The 20,297-nt window shown below is 44.2% G+C and overlaps 1 protein-coding gene and 1 pseudogene across 9 annotated transcripts in view; one reads left to right on the top strand and one right to left on the bottom strand.

Moving 5' to 3' along the window:
- SFT2D1 (SFT2 domain containing 1) overlaps positions 1 to 20,297 on the top strand; it is a 790,079-nt gene that overhangs the window by 387,609 nt on the left and 382,173 nt on the right. For 7 of the 9 annotated variants that reach the window (XR_012243942.1, XM_073627597.1, XM_073627599.1 and 4 more), the window contains one exon: positions 388 to 469. The exons of the other annotated variants lie outside the window; for them this stretch is intronic. Coding sequence is in view for 6 of the 7 variants with exons in the window: in XM_073627597.1 (XP_073483698.1) it covers positions 388 to 469 (82 nt within the window). In the remaining variant the exon portion in view is untranslated. The remainder of the gene's footprint in view (positions 1 to 387; positions 470 to 20,297) is intronic. 9 annotated transcript variants of the gene reach the window in all.
- LOC141141931 (U2 spliceosomal RNA) lies at positions 7,030 to 7,162 on the bottom strand (annotated as a pseudogene).

The following is a 20,297-nucleotide window of genomic DNA, read 5'->3' as shown; positions in this document are numbered from 1 at the left end:
CACATAATAAAAGAGCTTGCCAAGAGTGCAGATAGGTGGTCACCGAGCTTAGAGCCGTATGCTGTGGTCAAACAGACCCGGAACGCTTAGCGCTGTAAATCCTCCTAGCTGTCTCTCTCACCTCTCCCGTTCGTGACACCGCATCAGACGTAGAATCTCATCATTGGTTGCCGTACAGCCACGCCCCAAGTTTTCAAATGTACTGCCCTCTTAAATGACCCCCGGTAATTATGTTTGTTGTGTGTGGGTAGATATAGCCCAGACATTGTGGTTTATAGACAGATAGAATCCTTGGTACCTGTACAAATGATTGTAATGCACATACAATATAAAATAACCAATCTATATGAAAATTCAAAGAAAGTTATTTCTCTTATTTTTTACTAGCACTTGTTTTCTTATGGGACCGGTGAAACAGCTTAAAAAGATGTTCGAACCAACCAGACTTATTGCTACTGTAGTTATGTTGGTAAGTATAGCGGACTTATATAATGATGTGAATATGACAGAAACACACAGACATGTTTTGTATGCAACACTACCTAGTTGTATTTGTATTTACAGCTTTTTTTTTCCTTTCAGCATTAGGACTGTTTCATTTTATTGTCTTGAACTTGATAGAAAATAAAACGAGCCATTAGATTTACAAAAAAAAAAAAAAAAAAAATGTGCCAAACTTTATTCAACCAATATTAAAGGCAAATTAGGCCTCATGCACACTTGACGTTATAATAATGCTATTGGCGTTAGCTGTAGAATGAGTTTTGCAGTAGTGTTTTCTAGCTACTTTTTAGCTAGAAAAACTCCCACGAAAGCTTATGGCTCAAACTCTCTTAAATGCAGAATACCCAGTGTTTTTCAGAGTTATGCCCTGTATACACGATAGGATTTTCCGGTGTAAAATGTTCTATAGGAGCTTGTTGTCGGAAATTTCGACCGTGTGTAGGCTCCATCGGGACATTTTCCATCGGAACACAAAATTTGAGAGCTGTTTCTCAAATTTTCCGACAACAAAATCCGTTGTCGTAAATTCCGATCGTGTGTACACAATTCCGACGCACAAAGTTCCACGCATGCTCGGAATCAAGCAGAAGAGCCGCAATGGCTATTGAACTTCATTTTTCCGACGTTCAGAATTTCCGACGAAATTTGTGTGACCGTGTGTATGCAAGACAAGTTTGAGCCAACATCCGTCGGAAAAAAAACACATGGATTTTGTTGTTGGAAAATCCTATCATTTGTACAGGGCATAAGAGCGTTTTTACAGCTGAAAATCTTCTCTTCAAACCCACTAGCTCTGGGGAGTTTTCCAGCCAGAAAACGCCCTTGCCAAAAAACGGACACATAGGATAACATGCTGTAGAGTTTACTGGCTGCAGAAAAAAACAACTGAAGCCAAAAACAGCAGCTGTAAAAATGTCCAGTGTGCATGAGGCCTAATGCCCGCGTACACACGGTCGGACTTTCCGACGGGAAATGTTGGATGTGAGCTTGTTTGCTAGCAGGTTCTCAAATTTTCCGCCAACAAAACTTTGTTGTTGGACTTTCCGATCATGTGTACACAAGTCCGTCGCACAAAAGTTTATGCATGCTCGGAATCAAGTACGAGCCTGAAGCGCTCGGTCTTGTAAAACTAGCGTTCGTAATGGAAATATCACATGACTATTGAACTTCCTTCTTATCAGCTCATCGTACGTCACCACGCTCCCACGTTCGTAATTGTTGGCCAACATTTGTGTGACCGTGTGGATGCAAGACAAGTTGGGGCCAACAACCTTTGAACAAAATTCCACGGTTTTGTTGTCGGAAAGTCCGATCGTGTGTACGGGGCATTAGAGTTTCATGTTTGAATATACCAAGTCTGTTTGGTTTTTGTTATTCTGCAAACAGTAATATATATAGTTCATATACTATCTATATGCAATCTCTCATTTTTTGTCAACTAATGAAAAACAAAGCAGGAGACAGTTGGTAAAATAGGAAAAATTAAACAATGTGTGACAAATACGGTACTAGAAATAACATTAAAGCAGTCTTAGCATAGTTTAATTTGGTTTCTTCTTTATAGGGATGGTGCCACAATTTTTAGGTGGTATCCAGGGTCAGTAGTGGCTAAATCCTGGATGCTAATGCTGACGCATATTTGTATCACACCGCAACTCCAATCTAGGTAAAGAGTCTCTGACAGAGACTCTTTACCACGTGATCAGCCGTGTCCAATCACGGCTAATCACGATGTAAACAGGAAGAGCCATTGATCGGCTTTTCCTTACTCGCGTCTGACAGACGCGAGTAGAGGAGAGCCGATCGGCTGCACTCCTGACGGGGGGGTCTGTGCTGATTGTTTATCAGCGCAGCCCCCCTCAGATGCCCGCCCAGGACCACCAGGATGCCGCCAGGACCACCAGGGATGGCCACCACCCTAGACCACCAGGTATGCCACCCTAGACCACCAGGGATATTCCAATCAGTGCCCATCCCCAATGCCTGCCACTGATGCCTATCAGTTAAATCAGTGCCAGCTATCAGTGCCCATCAATTCCCATCAGTGCCACCTATCAGTGCCCAGCAGTGCCATCTATCAGTGCCACCCATAAGTACCCATCAGTGCAGCCTTTCTGTGCCGCCTATCGGTGCCCATCAGTGCCACCTCATCGGTGCCCATCAGTGAAGGAGGAAACTTACTTTTTTACAAAATTTTATAACAAAAACAAAGAAACTATTTTTTTTTTTTTTTTCAAAATTTTCGGTCTTTTTTTATTCGTTTAGCCAAAAATAAAAAACGCAGGGGTGATCAAATACCACCAAAAGAAAGCGCTATTTGTGGTAACAAAATGATAAAAATTTAATTTGGGTACAGTGTAGCATGTCTGCGCAATTGTCATTTAAAAAGTGACAGCGCTGAAAGCTGAAAATTGGCCTGGGTGCAAAAGTGAAGTGATTAAAATGCAGCCGAAGGGCTACATTTTAATGATACAATGTACAGGTTTTTTTTTTTTTTTGATGATGATACTGCTGATGTATATTATGACATGTAAGGAATTAATTTTTTTATGCAGACTTGCAAAGTTACTGAAAGCTCCACTTTAAAAGCAGGCAGTTAGGGCTACAGTGCCTTTCAAAAGTATTCACCCCCTTGGTTTTTTACCTATTTTGTTATATAACAGCCTTTAGTTCAATGTTTTTTTTAATCTGAATTATATGTGATGTATTAGAACACAATAGTGTAATGCCACGTACACACGAGCAGAATGTCCGACAGAAAAAGTCTGACGGAAGCTTTTCATCGTCTATTCCGATCGTGTGTATGCCTCATCGGACTTTTTTTTTTCAAAAATTCTGACGGAGCTAGAAATGGAACATGTTCTAAATATTTCCGACGGAACCAATTCCTATCGGGAAACCCGCTCGTCTGTATGCTGTTCCGACAGACCAAAAACGACGCATGCTCTGAAGCAAGTACGAGACGGAAGCTACTGGCTATTGCGCTTCCTTTTTCTTGTCCCGTTGTACATGTTGTACACCGTGTTCTGGACGGTCGGACTTTGGTGTGACCATGTGTAGGCAAGACCGCTTGAGCGGAATTCCTTCGGAGTTCCGTCGGAGAAACCTTCGGAGTTTATTCCAAGGCAAAACCGGTCGTGTGTACAGGGCATAAGTTGGTAAAGTAAAATTAGAAAAATATATACATTAAAACTATTTTTCAGAAATAAAAAACTGATAATTGGCATGTGTGTATGTATTCACCCCCTTTGTTATGAAGCCCATAAAAAAACTAGTGTGCAATCTAAGTGTCACGTGATCTGTCATTACATATACACACCTTTTTGAAAGGCCCCAGAGGCTATAACACCTAAGCAAAAGGCACAACTAACCAAACACTGCCCTGAAGACCAAGGAACTCTCCAAACAAGTAAGGAACAATGGTGTTGAGAAGTACAAGTCAGGGTTAAGTTATAAAAAAAAAATATCCAAATCTTTGATGATCCCTAGGAGCACCATCAAATATATCATAACCAAATGGAAAAAACATGGCACAACAGCAAACCTGCCAAGAGGCCGCCCCACACCAAAACTCCTGTACCGGGCAAGGAGGACATTAATCAGAGAGGCAGCACAGAGACCTAAGGTAACCCTGGAGGAGCTGCAGAGTTCCACAGCAGAGACTGGAGTATCTGTACATAGGACAACAATAAGCCATATGCTCCAGTTGGGCTTTATGGCAGAGTGGCCAGAAGAAAGCCATTACTTTTAGCAAATAACAAAATGGCACGTTTTGAGTTTGCGAAAAGGCATGTGGGAGACTCCCAAAGGGTGCTCTGGTCTGATGAGAGTAAAATTGAACTTTTTGGCCATCAAAGAAAAAACTATGTCTGGCGCAAACCCAACACATCACATCACCCAAAGAACACCATGTTTTTCAGCAGTCGAGACTGGGAAACTGGTCAGGGTTGAGGAAAAAATGATGGTGCTAAATACAGGGATATTCTTGAGTAAAACCTGTACCACTCTGTGTGTGTGATTTGAGGCTAGGACGGAGGTTCGCCTTCCAGCAGGACAATGACCCCAAAAAACATACTGCTAAAGCAAGACTTGAGTGGTTTAAGGGGAAACATGTAAATGTGTTGGAATGGCCTAGTCAAAGCCCAGACCTTAATCCAATAGAAAATCGGTGGTCAGACTTAAAGATTGCTGTTCACAAGCGCAAACCATCAAACTTGAAGGAGCTGGAGCAGTTTTGTGAGGAGGAATGGGCAAATATCCCAGTGGAAAGATGTGGCAAGCTCATAGACTTATCCAAAGCGACTTGGAGCTGTGATAGCCGCAAAAGGTGGCTCTACAAAGTATTGACTTTGGGGGGGGGGGGGGTGAATAGTTATGCACATGGACTTTTGATGTTATTTTGTTCTATTTGTTGGTTGCTTCACAATAAAAAAAAGTCTTCAAAGTTGTGGGCATGTTCTGTAAATTAAATGATGCAAATCCTCAAACAATCCATGTTAATTCCAGGTTGTGAGGAAACAAAACATGAAAAATGTCAAGGGGGTGAATACTTTTGCAAGGCACTGTATGTATGTATGTATATGTACAGGTGTGCTCAAAAGTTTGCATACCCTGGCAGAAATTGTGAAATTTTGGCATTAATATTAAAAATATGACTGATCATGCCAAAAAAAGTCTTTTATTTAAGGATAACAAACACATAGTTTTTTGGATCCTTTTTAAATCATAATAACAGAAATCACCCAAATGGCCCTGATAAAAAGTTTACATACCCTGGAATGTTTGGCCTTGGTACAGACACAGAAGGTGGCACACACAGGTTATTATGGCAATTAAAGGTTAATTCATGTCTGTGTATAAATAGTCAATGAGTTTGTTAACTTTTACATGGATGCACTAAGCAGGCTAGACACTGAACCATGAGGATGTAGAAAAGGACAGTCAAAAGACCTGCGTAACAAGAAATGAAACTTTAAAAAGATGGAAAAGGATATAAAAAGATATCCAAAGCCTTGACTATGCAAGTCAGTACTGTTCAATCCCTTAATAAGAAGTGGAAAATTTTGGGGATCTTCTGCCAGGGTATGCAAACATTTGAGCACAACTGTGTGTGAGTGTGTATATGTGTGTGTACAGTGGGCAAAAAAGTATTTAGTCAGCCACCAATTGTGCAAGTTCTCCCACTTAAAAGATGAGAGAGGCCTGTAATTGTCATCATAGGTATACCTCAACTATGAGAGACAAAATGTGGAAACAAATCCAGACAATTACATTGTCTGTCTGATTTTTAAAAGAGTGTATTTGCAAATTATGGTGGAAAATAAGTATTTGGTCACCTACAAACAAGCAAGATTTCTGGCTCTCACAAACCTGTATCTTCTTCTTTAAGAGGCTCCTCTGTCCTCCACTCATTACCTGTATTAATGGCACCTGTTTGAACTTGTTATCAGTATAAAAGACATCTGTCCACAACCTCAAACAGTCACACTCCAAACTCTTATTTTTTTTTTTTTTTTATTGAAAGCCTATGGCGTGCATAACACATCCAAAAAACTTCACCTGGTGCCAAAAAAATGTGCACACACATAAAGAGTGGTCACAAAAAAGTGCGACGGGTACACAGACGTGCCAATTCCCTGATCCCCCGGGGCGTTAGGCTCCATACGGGGACAAAGGTACTTTACAATGGTCTATCTGGCCGAAACCAGACTGACCCCGCTCTCAGGAGGGTCTGCCGAAACAGAACCCACCCAAGTACTAGGTGGGGCTCCCCCAAAAGGAGACCCCATGAGTTAGGGCGAACAAAGCCAGAAGGCCATATCCACCCCTTCCCAAGACTTTCAGGGCTGGCCCGAGGACCTTACTCATCACACAGTGAGACAAACGTGTACAAGACGTGACAAAACATAGGATTCAATCAAAAAGAAAGAAAATAAATAAAAAATGGGGAAGGAATAGTGGAGAGGAGAGTGAAAAAGGTGGCCATTGTGTAAAACAATGACCAGGCCCTCCGGCCAGGAATAAAAAATTCCTCTGATCCTAGCCAAAAGGCCCGGCCCAAGAGTCAGGTGCTAAAAAAGCGTGTTCTATAGTGCAGTGACCGTGGTGCCTCAAATCAAAGTGACTGCCACTCACAGTGATTTTATGGCACCCCTGGACTGCCACTCCAGAGGCATTACTCCAAAGGCTTTCAAAGACCAACCCTGGCCACCAGCCCAGACCACAGCAGCCCCCACCCCAGGCAGGAAGGCATGGAGTTCTGGAAGCTTGGTGAGAGCCCTTTACCATCAAGCCTCACGGTCGTTCCGTCCCTCCTACCTAATTACATTCGGGAAATACTGGCCGCTCCCCCGGTGGGAGAAAGGGGAGCCAGCATTCTCTCCCGAATAACTGTCCGGAGCTAGAGCTGCCCCAATCCAGGCCAGAAGGCCAGGGTCCGGACCCTCCGGTTCAGACCCCGTGGTTCTCCATCCCCATCGGAAGGCTTCCCTTTCAGCTACGAACTGTCCAGGTCACCTTTACTCCAGCAGGTTTTGCATAGCAACCGCCATCCCATCTCCATCTCGCCATGGATCAGGGACGGAAGCAAGCGCCACCTCCTGGAAACTGATAAGAACAGATACTTCACTTGATCTTAGCCAAAAGGCCGAGAAGCGAAAACTCCAAACTCCACTATGGTGAAGACCAAAGAGCTGTCGAAGGACACCAGAAACAAGACCTGCACCAGGCTGGGAAGACTGAATCTGCAATAGGCAAGCAGATTGGTGTGAAGAAATCAACTGTGGGAGCAATACTTAGAAAATGGAAGACATACAAGACCACTGATAATCTCCCTCGATCTCGGGCTCCACGCAAGATCTCACCCCGTGGGGACAAAATGATCACAAGGACGGTGAGCAAAAATCCCAGAACCACACGGGGGGACCTAGTGAATGACCTGCAGAGAGCTGGGACCAACGTAACAAAGGCTACCATCAGTAACACACTACGCCGCCACGGACTCAGGTCCTGCAGTGCCAGACGTGTCCCCCTGTTTAAGCCAGTACATGTCCGGGCCCATCTGAGGTTTGCTAGAGAGCATTTGGATGATCCAGAAGAGGATTGGGAGAATGTCATATGGTCAGATGAAACCAAAGTAGAACTGTTTGGTAGAAACATAAGTCGCTGTGTTTGGAGAGAGAATGCTGAGTTGCAACCAAAGAACACCATACCTACTGTGAAGCATGGGGGTGGCAACATCATGCTTTGAGGCTGTTTCTCTGCAAAGGGACGACTGATCTGTGTACATGAAAGAATGAATGGGGCCATGTATCGTGAGGTTTTGAGTGCAAACCTCCTCCCATCAGCAAGGGCATTGAAGATGAAACGTGGCTGGGTCTTTCAGCATGACAATGATCCCAAACACACCGCCCGGGCAATGAAGGAGTGGCTTCGTAAGAAGCATTTCAAGGTCCTGGAGTGGCCTAGCCAGTCTCCAGATCTCAACCCCATAGAAAACCTTTGGAGAGAGTTGAAAGTCCATGTTGCCCAGTGACAGCCCCAAAACATCACTTCTCTAGAGGAGATCTGCATGGAGGAATGGGCCAACATACCAGCAACAGTGTGTGACAACCTTGTGAAGACTTATAGAAAACATTTGACCTCTGTCATTGCCAACAAAGGATATATAACAAAGTATTGAGATGAACTTTTGATATTGACCAAATACTTATTTTCCACCATAATTTGCAAATAAATTCTTTCAAAAAACAGACAATGTGATTGTCTGGATTTGTTTCCACATTTTGTCTCTCATAGTTGAGGTATACCTATGATGACAATTACAGGCCTCTCATCTTTTTAAGTGGGAGAACTTGCACAATTGGTGGCTGACTAATTACTTTTTTGCCGAACTGTATGTATATGTGTTTGTGTATGTATGTATGTATATGTATGTGTGTGTATATATATGTGTGTATATATATATATATATATATATATATATAATATATATTACACACACACACACTGTATATATAGTGTGAGAAATTAGCTCAGTAGTGGGTTGTGCGTGACCCCCTGGATGAGTCACAGCAGGATCTTGGTGAAACACAATTGTGGTTTATTTACAAAGTCTGTTTATAACCTCTTCCTGCCTGCGCTATAGCCCAAAGACGGCTACAGCGCGGACCTACTTTGCCGGGAGGGCATCCATAGACGTCCTCCCTTACTCGAGCGGCCTGCGTGCCCCCTGCGAGTCTGACCCCCTTACCACATGATCAGCTGTCAGCCAATGATGTGATGTTATCTGCTATTTTTTTCTCCTTATGCTGGTAGCACCGGCGGCTGTGAGAGGGACATCAGTCCCGATCGTGGAGAGCCTCTGCGGAGGCTTCTGTGCCGCCTACCATTGCCCACCAGCACCACCCATCAGTGCCCACAGTGTCACCTATAATAAATGTCACCAATCAGTGCCTCATCACTAGTGCTGCCTATCAATACTACCTACCATTGCCCATCAGTGCCACCTACCAATGTCCAGTGCCACTCATCAGTGTCACAGATTAGTGCCGTCTTATCAGTGCCTATCAGTGTTGCCTTATCTGTGCCTATCGGTGTCGCCCATCAGTGCAGCCTCATCAGCAAATATCAATGAAGGAGAAAAATGACCCATTTGCAAAATTTTATAACAAACTAAAAACGTTTTTTTTTTTTTTTTTTAATTTGTCTTTTTTTGTTTGGCAAAAAATAAAAACCCAAGTGGTGATTAAATACCACCAAAAGAAAGCTCCATTTGTGTGAAAAAAATGATAAAAATGTTATTTGCGTACAGAGTATCATGAACGCGCAATTGTCATTCAAAGTGTGACAGCACTGAAAACTAAAAATTGGTCTGGGCAGGAGGGGGTTTTAAGTGCCCAGTAAGCAAGTGGTTAATGTGCAGATATCAAAACAGCAAAAATAAAACAAAACAGAAAAAAAACCCTTGCCACCTTGGGCGTCTAACTACAAATGCTGGACATTACAAAGTACAATACATTCTTAACCCCTTAGCACCGACCATACACACATATGTGGCCTCGGCTTTAGTGGTTCTAATGGGATGATGCCTGCTCTGCTGTTATTTCGAAGGAGCCGGAGGGAAGTCCCCTCCCCAACTTCCGCCGCTCTTCCCAGGCCTCCCATCCCAGCGGGAAACCCGAGCCATGATCCGGCGCATCCGCCGGCTAGAGTGAGACTGAAACAAAGCCAGAAACAGCTTTGTTCCAGTCTCCTATGTAAAAACACAGAAGCAACATCCCGACGTTACTTCAGGTTTACTCGGCTGCCAATGGTGCCGATTTAAAAAAATTACAGTGTTCAGAATCGTCGCTGTTTTTGTCGTTTAGACCCCCGATCCCTTCATAAAGAGTACCTGTTATAAAAGTGATCAGAAATTTTATTTTTTTTTTTTTTAAAGCGACAATTTAAAAAAAAAAAAAAAAAAAAATTTATCTATCTATCTATCTATCTATCTATCTATATATATATAAATAGATTTTTTTTAACCACTTAAGCCTTGGAAGGATTTGCCCCCTCAATGACCAGGCCATTTTTTGCTATACGGCACTGCGTTGCTTTAACTGACAATTGCGCGGTCGTGCAATGACGTACTCGAACACAATTGACATCAAGGGGTTAAATGTGTGTCCTAGGGCGTGATTCTAACTGGGGGGGGGATAGGACTGCCTGGTGCCTGGAGGACGAGACTGATCGTTGTTCGTACTTAGTATGAACTACAGATCTCTCTCCTCTCCCCTAAAAGAACGGAGATCTGTCTATTTACATTGACAGATCTCCGTTCTGTTTCTCTCAGGAGCGATCGCGGGTGCCCGACAGACATTGGCTTCATCGTTGTGTCGCGGGTGCCCCCTAGTGGTCTTAAAGCAGTTGACATATTGCTACGGCGATTTGCCCAGGGGAGCCAACCTGCCACAGTATTACTGCAGTGGCTGGTCCTCTAGTGGTTAAAGCATCCCCGTCCCCGCGAGCTCATGCAGCAAAGAAACCGCATGCGTTAGTCACGCCCGCATATTGTAAACAATGCTCAAATCACACGTGAGGTATCACTGTGATCGTTGGAGCGAGAGAAATAATTCTAGAAAAAGACCTCCTCTGTAACTCTAAACTGGTAACTTTTAAATTTTTTTAAAGCATCGCCTATGGAGATTTTTGGGTACCATAGTTTGTCGCCATTTCACGAGTGTGCGCAATTTTAAAGCATGACATGTTGGGTATCTATTTACTCAGCCTAACCTCATCTTTCATGCAAAAAAATTATCCTAACAATGCTGTTTAGTTTTTCTTTAATTCATGAAAGTGTCTTTTTTTTTTTTTTCCCCAAAAAAGTGCGTCTGAAAGTGCCATTGGCTGAGAGTGTTGTTTGGGAGATGTTTGGCTGCTGTTTTTTTAGTATGCTCGTCTGACAGAAGCCAGGCTTCTAGCTGACATACACACGGCCCCTGCGTACTAGGCATTAATCTCACCATATAAAAGATGCTGCTCCTCAGCCTACCATGCACTGTCGGAAATCTAGTTCCAGAGTAGAGCATCCTCCCTAAGCAGCCTGGGAGTTTATAAAGCCCGGAGTGCTCAGCCTGCTTCAGCTGAGCTCATTAACCCCTCAGTGACCCAAACAGACTAACTACACAGCACAAGAAGGAAAACAATTTGTAAACAGCATAAATCTGGGACAAATATATCACAGATCATGGACACAACCCATAGTTTTTCCTGGCTTCCTGTCACATACCCCCACTCTAGGGTTGGAACACAAGTTGCCAGGCATGCAAGAACTTGCTCCAAGGCATCTGCATTCCCCATCATACCACCTGGGCATTGTTTCAATGTAAAGCTAAATTCTTAAAGGACCAAGAACCACCTATTCACCCTTCTATTGGTCTCCTTGTTTTGTGCCATCCACTTTAATGGAGCATGATCTGTTGCCAGCTCAGTCTACCCAAGAGATAGTTTCGAAGAGAATCTAAAGTGCATTTTATAGCTAAACATTCTTTTTCAGTGGTGGCATAATTTACTTCATGGGGTTTCAATTTCTGGCTGAGGTAAATGATTGGGTGTTCTTCAGCCATGAAAACCTGAGACAATACAGCTCTTTACAGCAACTTTGTTTACCTGGGCCTTTATTATACCTCTTCCACCCCGATGCTTGGCCTCCTCTAGCCCAATGGTACATTATGTTGGATTCGCTGTACACCCAGCTTTCCAGAATCTAATATGGCCTGAAACTTTGGTAATTATAAGTCCCAATCCTCACTATGGGTGATCACGTCATATGCAGCATAGGCTTGATGGGACCGAAGGGTCTTATTCATCGCCTGTTGAAATGTGTCCGGAGCATTCTGCAAACCAAAGGGCATCCTCCGATGCTAGAAAGACCCCTCTGGAGTTACAAATGTGTTTTCCAGGCCAATTCCAAGAGCAGAATCTGCCAATACCCTTTGGTGAGGTCCAATGTCGTCATATGCCAGGCTGTCCCTAGGCGATCGATCAGTTAGTCTATGCGTGGCATGGGATAGGTGTCATACTTGGTGATCTTATTCAAGTGGCGAAAATCATTAGAAAACCGCCAACTTCCATTACTATTTGACTCCTCTCTTATCCCCAGTTAAAGCTTTTTTTTTTTTTTTTTTAAACTCATCTGGCTTCTGGAATGCTATAGGGCTTGACCCTTTCCCCTGGTAAGGTAACAATGTCATGTGCAATCTTTGACACCCAACCTGGCAATTCTTAAAATTTCTCTTTATTGCGGAGCGCAAATTCTCTAGCTTAATGTTGCTGTTATGGGCAAAGTCTCCGCTATCCCGACTTCATGGATTACCAAGTTAGGCGGAGCGGCAAGTGGGGTGGGCTCTGCGAACCAAGGTTTCCCTATTGTCAGGGAGGACACATGCATGTGTGCAGGCACATCGTCCCTGTGAGCCCTATTCGTGGCCAATTAGCGGGTGCACAATTGCATGCACAGGTTCGCTCACGTGCACCCTCTAATTGGCCACGAATAGGACTTACAGGGACCATGTGCCTGCCCACATGCATGTGTCCTCCCTGACATGCATCTTTCCATGGTTTATCACATAATATACCTGCTCAGGTTTCTGTCTTCCTGGTTGGCTAATTTTATAATTCACATCACCTATTTTTTCCAACACCTCATAGGGACCCTGCCATTTTGCCTTGGAATTTACTTTTCGAGCGTGTGCACCTTGTCACCAAGTGAAAAAAAAAAAAAAGTACCTGGGCCCCATGATTGTAAATCCTCTGCTAAACTAACTGGGCTTGAGCTAAATGTTCCTTCACAATAGGCATTACTTGTGCAATTTGGTCTTGCATTTGTGCTACATGTTCAATCACACTTCTATGCGGGGAACGCTCACTCTCCCATGGTTCCCTGGCAATGTCCAATAACTCCCGTGGGTGCCTCCCATACAGTAGCTCAAAAGGATAGAACCCTGTGGATGATTGGGGAACCTCCCTGATCGCAAACATTAAGGTCTAACTAAAGGAAAACCTTTTTTTATTTTAGTTTTGGATGGAGTGAAGCTGGATTAGAACCCCTGTCAGTTTTTATTGCTGTCTATGCCCCCCCCCTTAAGGAGATCCACCCTCTCTATTTGTCCTGTTCGCCATTACCATTGAAAGTAAAAGAAAATCCCAAATTTTGTGTTGTCCAACAGAAAAGTAACTGGGAAAATATTCCAATGGGGACACTAGTCCTGGTGACCTGGGGTCCCCAAGAAATTCCCTTAATTTTCAGAGATTTCCTCTCATTTCCTGTTTGGCTATGGGACAGGAAGTAAAAGTATATCTCCCCAGTGGGACGCAGATGGCAAAAGTAAACCTTACAGAGGTTTTAACCCTCCCTTACTCTTTTGAAAATGAAAAAAAGTGTTTTCCTATAGTTCTACTTTAAAGAGGAAGTAAACTCTGCTTTATTTTTCTTTTTTTTTTAGAATATTATAATAGAACAAAGTATTAACACGCCTTGCAGATTGTAATCTTAGTAAAAGCTGCATTGCAATTACCTTTTTGAAGTTTTAGCAATGAAATCCTCTTCCGGGTATCAGCTGCGCCATCTTGGGCATGGATTCCTGTCTCTGCTGTGGACGTCATTTCTGCCCTTCCTCTCAGTATAACAACAGCTGCAGATGCTTCCTCGTATGAACTGAGATACGAGATACACTGGTTCACTTCCCCTGTGTGACGTCTCACAGAGGGAATGCAGAGTATCGCGATCCTTCCTAGCTTTGCCGTTTTCAGGGGAAATGACAGACCTGGCATGCTGTTACAGAAACGGCACACATAGCATGCCGTGAATCAAACGCTGAACTGAGCATGCGCCTGTGACATCATAAAAGATTTCAGGACGGACTGTCACAAGATTATACAAGTAAGTCAACTTTCACAGGCGGTTTAAACTAGAGAGTTTACAACCACTTTAACCACTTCCATACAGGGTATTTTCACCCCCTTCCTGCCCAAGCCAATTTTCAGCTTTCAGCGCTGTCGCACTTTGAATAACAATTGCACGGTCATACAACACTGTACACATATGAAATTTTTATCATTTTTTCCCCACTAATAGAGCTTTCTTTTGGTGGTATTTGATCACCTCTGCGGTTTTTATTTCTTGCGCTATAAACAAAACAAGAGTGACAAGTTTGAAAAAAACACAATATTTTTTTACTTTTTGCTATAATATCCACTTTTTTTTTAACCACTTCAATACAGGGCACTTAGACACCTTCCTGCCCAGACCAATTTTCAGCTTTCAGCGCTGTCACAGTTTGAGTGACAATTGCGCGGTCATACAACACTGTACCCAAACTAAATTTTTATCATTTTTTTCCCACAAATAGAGGTTTCTTTTGGTGGTATTTGATCATCTCTGTGTTTTTTTTTTTTTTTTTTTTTTTGCGAAACAAATAAAAAAAGACTGAAAATTTTGAAAAAAATAAAAGTTTTGCTTTTGTTTCTGTTTAAAAATTTTGTAAATAGGTACGTTTTCTCTTTCACTGATGGGCACTGACAGGCACTGATAAGGCAACAGCAATGAGGTGACACTAATGAGCGGGCACTGACGATGGGCACTGATATGCGGCACTGGTAGGCAGCACTGATGGGTGGCACTGATATGCAGCACTGATGGGCATTGATAGGCGGCACTGATGGGCACTCATGGGTGGCATTGGGTGGCACTGATGGGCACTGATAGGTGGCACTGAAAGTCTGCAAAGATGGGTTCTTATGGGTGGCACTGATGGGCACCACTGATGGTCACTGATAGGCGGCACTGATGGGCACTGATACGTGGCACCGATGGGCACTGATACACGGCACTGATAGGCATCCCTGGTGGCACTGATAGGCATTGGAGTGGGTACTAATTGGCAGCTGCCTGGGCATTGATTGGCAGCTGCCTTTGCACTGATTAGTATTATCCTGGGGGTCTAGGGGGCATACCTGGTGGTCCAGTGTGGCTGGTTTCCGTAGTGGTCCTGGGCAGCTTCCCTGGTGGTCCTGGGCGGCTTCCCTGGTGGTCCTGGGTAGGATCCGAGGAGGGGCTGTGCTGATAAACAATCAGCACAGACCCCCCCCTGTCAGGAGAGCAGCCGATCGGCTCTCCTCTACTCGCGTCTGTCAGACGCAAATGAGGAAAAGCCGATCACCGGCTCTTCCTATTTACATCGTGATCAGCCGTGATTGGACACGGCTGATCACGTGGTAAAGAGTCTCCGTCAGAGACTCTCTACCTAGATCAGTGTTGGGGGGGGTCAGACTGACACCCTGCAACAACGATCGCCGCGATGCGCCCCCCCGGGGGCGCGCAGTGGCTCAATATCCTGCGGACGTCATATGACGCCCATTCAGGATATTGAAACCACTTTGCCGCTGTCATTCTGCTATATGGCAGGCGGCAAGTGGTTAAACAAATTTTTTCCTCAGTTTAGGCAGATACGTATTCTTCTACATATTTTTGGTAAAAAATATCGCGATAAGCGTATATTTATTGGTTTACGCAAAAGTTATAGCGTCTACAGAATAAGGGGATAGATTTATAGCATTTTTATTATTATTTTTTTTACTAGTAATGGCAGCGATCTGCGATTTTTATCGTGACTGCGATATTGCGGCGGACATATCGGACACTTTTGACACATTTTTGGGACCATTCACATTTATACAGCAATCCGTGCTATAAAAATGCATTGATTACTGTATAAATGTGACTGGCAATGAAGGGGTTAACCAGGAGGGGGCGCTGTAGGATTAATCATGTTGCTAGGGAGTGATTCTAACTGTGGGGGGAGGGGACTCAGAAGGGGAGGAGACCGATCGGTGTTCCTCTGTACAAGGAACACACCATCGGTCTCCTCCCATCTGACAGGACGTGGATCTGTGTGTTTACACACACAGATCCACGGTCCTGCTCGGTTACCGGGCACGCGAATCGGGACCCAAGTGACGCGGCGCACGCGCCCCCTGGGGGTCCTGGAAGGGCCATTGTCAGGATAACAGCTGCACCGATCCGCCGTCATATGACGGTGGGCGGGCAGCAAGTGGTTAAATAAGGTAGTAGACAATCCATGGTTACATAGTTGATAAGGCTGAAGAAAGACAATAGTCCACCCAGTTCAACCTGTGTAGGTGCATGTATCAGTGTCTATGCTGATTTCCCATATCCCTGTATGTTGTGTCCTTTTTAAGATGTATATCTAAGAGTCTCTTAAAGATATCCATACTCCCTGCATCCACCACCAATTGTGGGAGAGAGTTCTACATCCTTATTGCCCTGACAGTGAAGAACCCCCTACACAGTTTAAGGTTAAACCGCTTCTCCTCCGGTCTCATTATGTGGCCCTGTGTCCTTTTACACCCCCTAGGACTTAATAGTTTATTTCCTATGCTGGGATCCCCATTGAGATATTTGTAGATCTCTATCATGTCCCCTCTCAAACGTCTTTTCTCCAGAGAGAATAAATTTAGTGTTTGCAGCCATTCCTCATAATTAAGGTCCTGCAGTCCCCCTTATAAGTTTTGTTGCCCTTCTTTGGACTCTCTCTAGCTCCAACACATCCCTACGGAGGACTGGTGGCCAGAACTGAACGGAGAACTCCAGATGAGGTCTGACCAGAGCTTTATAGAGCGGCAGAATTATAGTTTTGTCCCTGGAGCATATCCCCTTTTGCCCCATTCATCTTTCAGGACAGCACCATAGAGAGACACTGGCTTCTCCCCTCTTAGGAAACACGCCTTTCGATTCAATATTTAAATCTCACCGTCCCGCCGGCCCCTCAGTTCAGGTGTTTCCTCCGGTGGGGAGACACTGCTAGGAGCCGTGGCTAGGTCAGCCAGAGAGGCTGAAGCCAAATGTCTCAAGGGGGGGGGGAGTCGGGTCTCTCTCTCTCACTCTCACTTTTGTGCAGTCAGGTAAAGGCTATGGAGCCGCCATTACCTGTTCAAACTGCAGTTTGGTGCGCCTCAGCTTCTCTTAGCGAAGGAGGACAGCTGAATAGGTCCGCGTTCTTCTGCCCAGGGGGGCGTTGTGGGAAGTGCCCGGATCTCTTTTGTCTGTTCAGACAGCCAGCGTGTGGAGCTCTATGGCTGGGCCGGATGACGGATGACGTCAGTTCCGGAGGGGGCGGGCACTTCCGATGATCCCGCGTCTTCTGGTTCCGGATGTGGGATAGAAAACGGACCGAGCGTTCGGCTGGTGTGGCCCTATCTTTGCTGTAGAGTCAGCTGTTTTGGACACGATCGACCACCATCCTCAGCGGACATGTCGGAGGCAGAGGTCTCACTAACTGCTCCTGGAGATACCAGCACCAGCCATGCTAAGGTAAGTGGGACCCTGGGGTGGTGTTCCCTTACCTTAATCCCGATAGCTTCACGGGTGTTTCCCCCTCCCCGGTGGTCAGGAGGGAAGGGGAGTGTGTCTGGAACCCTGGATGTGGTTGGTCCTGGGGGGGAACTCCTGGTAGCCCTCTGTAAATGCACTGGTAGGATTGGGCATTTATGGCAGCTCTCTCTCTTTCTTTTTTCAGAAAGCCACAGAGAAAAGCAAGTCGCCTCATGGTTCTAAGAAAAAATGTCCCTCTTGTAGAGTCACCATGAGGGAATCCTGGACCAGGGCACTCTGTAAAGAGTGCATTAACCACTTCCCGACCGCCGCACGACTATGTACGTCCTAAGTTTGAACGGGGATATCGTTGTTATGGCAGCAGCTAGCTGCCATAACCCCGGTATCCCCGTTTTCGTGCGACGGCCGGCTTTCAGATAAAAGTGGTCCCTGCGGCGGATTCGCCGCGAGATCACTTTTATCGGTGGCGGGAGAGGGGGCCCCCCCCCTCCCGCCGCGATCCGGTGCGATCGCGTCCTCTGCCGTGCTGTGTATAGAGACGAATGAGGCCAAGATGGCGCTCACTCGTCTCCATGACACTGCTGGGCGGAAGCGACGTCAAAACGTCACTTCCGTCCACGCCTCTTAAAGGCATATTTTTTCTAAATGACTTTTTTTTTTTTTTTTTTTTTTTTTCATTGCATTTTAGTGTAAATATGAGATCTGAGGTCTTTTTGACCCCAGATCTCATATTTAAGAGGTCCTGCCATGCTTTTTTCTATTACAAGGGATGTTTACATTCCTTGTAATAGAAATAAAAGTGACACAATTTTTTTTTTTTTTTTAAAGTGTAAAAATAAATAAAATATTGTAAAATAAATAATAAAAATAAAAAAAAAAATTTTTAAAACCCCCCTGTCCCGACGAGCTCGCGCGCAGAAGCGAACGCATACGCGAGTAGCGCCGCATATGAAAACGGTGGTCAAACCACACATGTGAGGTATCGTCGCGACCAGTAGAGCGAGAGCAATAATTCTAGACCTCCTCTGTAGCGCAAAATATGCAACCTGTAGAATTTTTTAAACGTCGCCTATGGAGATTTTTGAGGGTAAAAGTTTGACGCCATTCCACGAGCGGGCGCAATTTTCAAGCATGACATGTTGGGTATCAATTTACTCGGCGTAACATTATATTTCACAATATAAAAAAAAATTGGGATAACTTTACTGTTGTTTTATTTTTTTATTCAAAAAAGTGAATTTTTTCCAAAAAAAGTGCGCTTATAAGACCGCTGCGCAAATACGGTGCAAAAAAAAGTATTGCAATGACCGCCATTGTATTCTCTAGGGTGTTAGAAGAAAAACCATATATAATGTTTGGGGGTTCTAAGTAATTTTCTAGCAGAAAAACCTATTTTAAACATGTAAACACCTAAAATCCAAAACGAGGCTGGTCTTAAAGTGGTTAAGGGATTAGTTAGGGAGCAGGCAGCAGAGGAGGGTACGGATCTGGCTGCGTCTGTCAAGGAGCTCTCTAGCACTTTTTTAGTCCTTTAAAGCACTTTTTTCTAGCTTCCAGTTGCCACAAGCCCAGCGCAATCCTTCACCAGTGCAACAGAGTGTTACACCTAGCCCAGTGGATACTCCCTCTGTTAGTGGAGAGAGACCAGGGGGCTCCAGAGAGGAAATTGAGGAGGAGCCAGACAGCGCCGCTTCAAATTCCCAAGGGGAGTCAGATGCAGAGGAGGTGGATGGGGCATCCACAAGAACCTCTCGCTATAAACTTTCCCTTGACGAAGTGGAGGATCTCTTGGGAGCTATTCACACCACTTTGGGTATACAGGAGGAAAAGAAGGTGTTATCACTCCATGACCAGATGTATAAAGGTCTAGGGGAACAAAAAAGGAGGGATTTCCAGGTCCATGATGTCTTGGTCGAAGCCATCAAGAAAGAATGGAAAGATCCTGAAAGGAACCCTTTCTTTTCAAGGGCTTTGAAACAAAGGTTTCCTTTTGCAGAAGAGGAGGCTCTAGTCTGGAATATATGTAGTGATATCCCTCGCGCTGTTGTGAGTATAAGAAGTGTGATGACAACAAAACAACAATTAAATTATATTAATAGTGTCAACGTGAGTAATAGTGATGATGTCTAAATAGACTGCAGCAAAATCAAAAAAGTGTTCACATTACACTCTGCAAAACTATGACAATAAGAGGATTTCGTGCTTCAAATCTATCACATAATCAATAAAATTCAAAATGACATATATGGAAAGCTATAACTTAGCTGTGCAAGAAAAATCTGTGAATAAAAATAGTCCAAGTGAACTAATTATTGAATTCCCATCGTGTAGTGAAATAGTTCATAATAGATGTGTCACATCAACTGGGATCAAATGTGGGGGGAGATAATGATAATCTTCCTGCGGGGAGTGCCGATCTAACCAGGCTCTCAGAACTCTCACCTTAAGGGAAGCAAATTCAGGCATCAAAAGGTTTCTTTAATGATTGCTGTATGTGGTAGCGTATTAGTTGTCCAGGTTTAGCATCTGTGATGGCTGAATTTTCTTCTCAATGATGGATACCTATCAAAGAAAAGGGGGGGATTGTCCTCCTTTCTTTCTGAAAATGCTATTTTCTTGGCTGTTCTACTGATCTAGTGACTCCAGTAGTTTAGGTCACTGACTTCATCTGCAGATGGAAGTTCAGCCATTTGATTTTTGAAATGGTTGTTGTAGGGCATTCAGGTAGAAAGCATATTAGATTTCAGAGCATAGGAAATGCTGTGAGTCTGAGTCACACTTTGAAGACGGTGGTTGAGGGACTCAGGGGAAAAATGAGGAAGTAGTCAACATACTCAGAAGGAGACTGGAGGAGTTCCGCATGTTCTAGTCTGGAATAAATCTCCTAGACTAGATGCTG

This window comes from Aquarana catesbeiana, linkage group LG04, assembly GCF_042186555.1.
Source record: "Aquarana catesbeiana isolate 2022-GZ linkage group LG04, ASM4218655v1, whole genome shotgun sequence".
Taxonomy (NCBI): domain Eukaryota; kingdom Metazoa; phylum Chordata; class Amphibia; order Anura; family Ranidae; genus Aquarana; species Aquarana catesbeiana.
The sequence above is the reverse complement of the archived record's forward strand: the minus strand, read 5'-3'. Positions and strand labels throughout refer to the sequence as shown.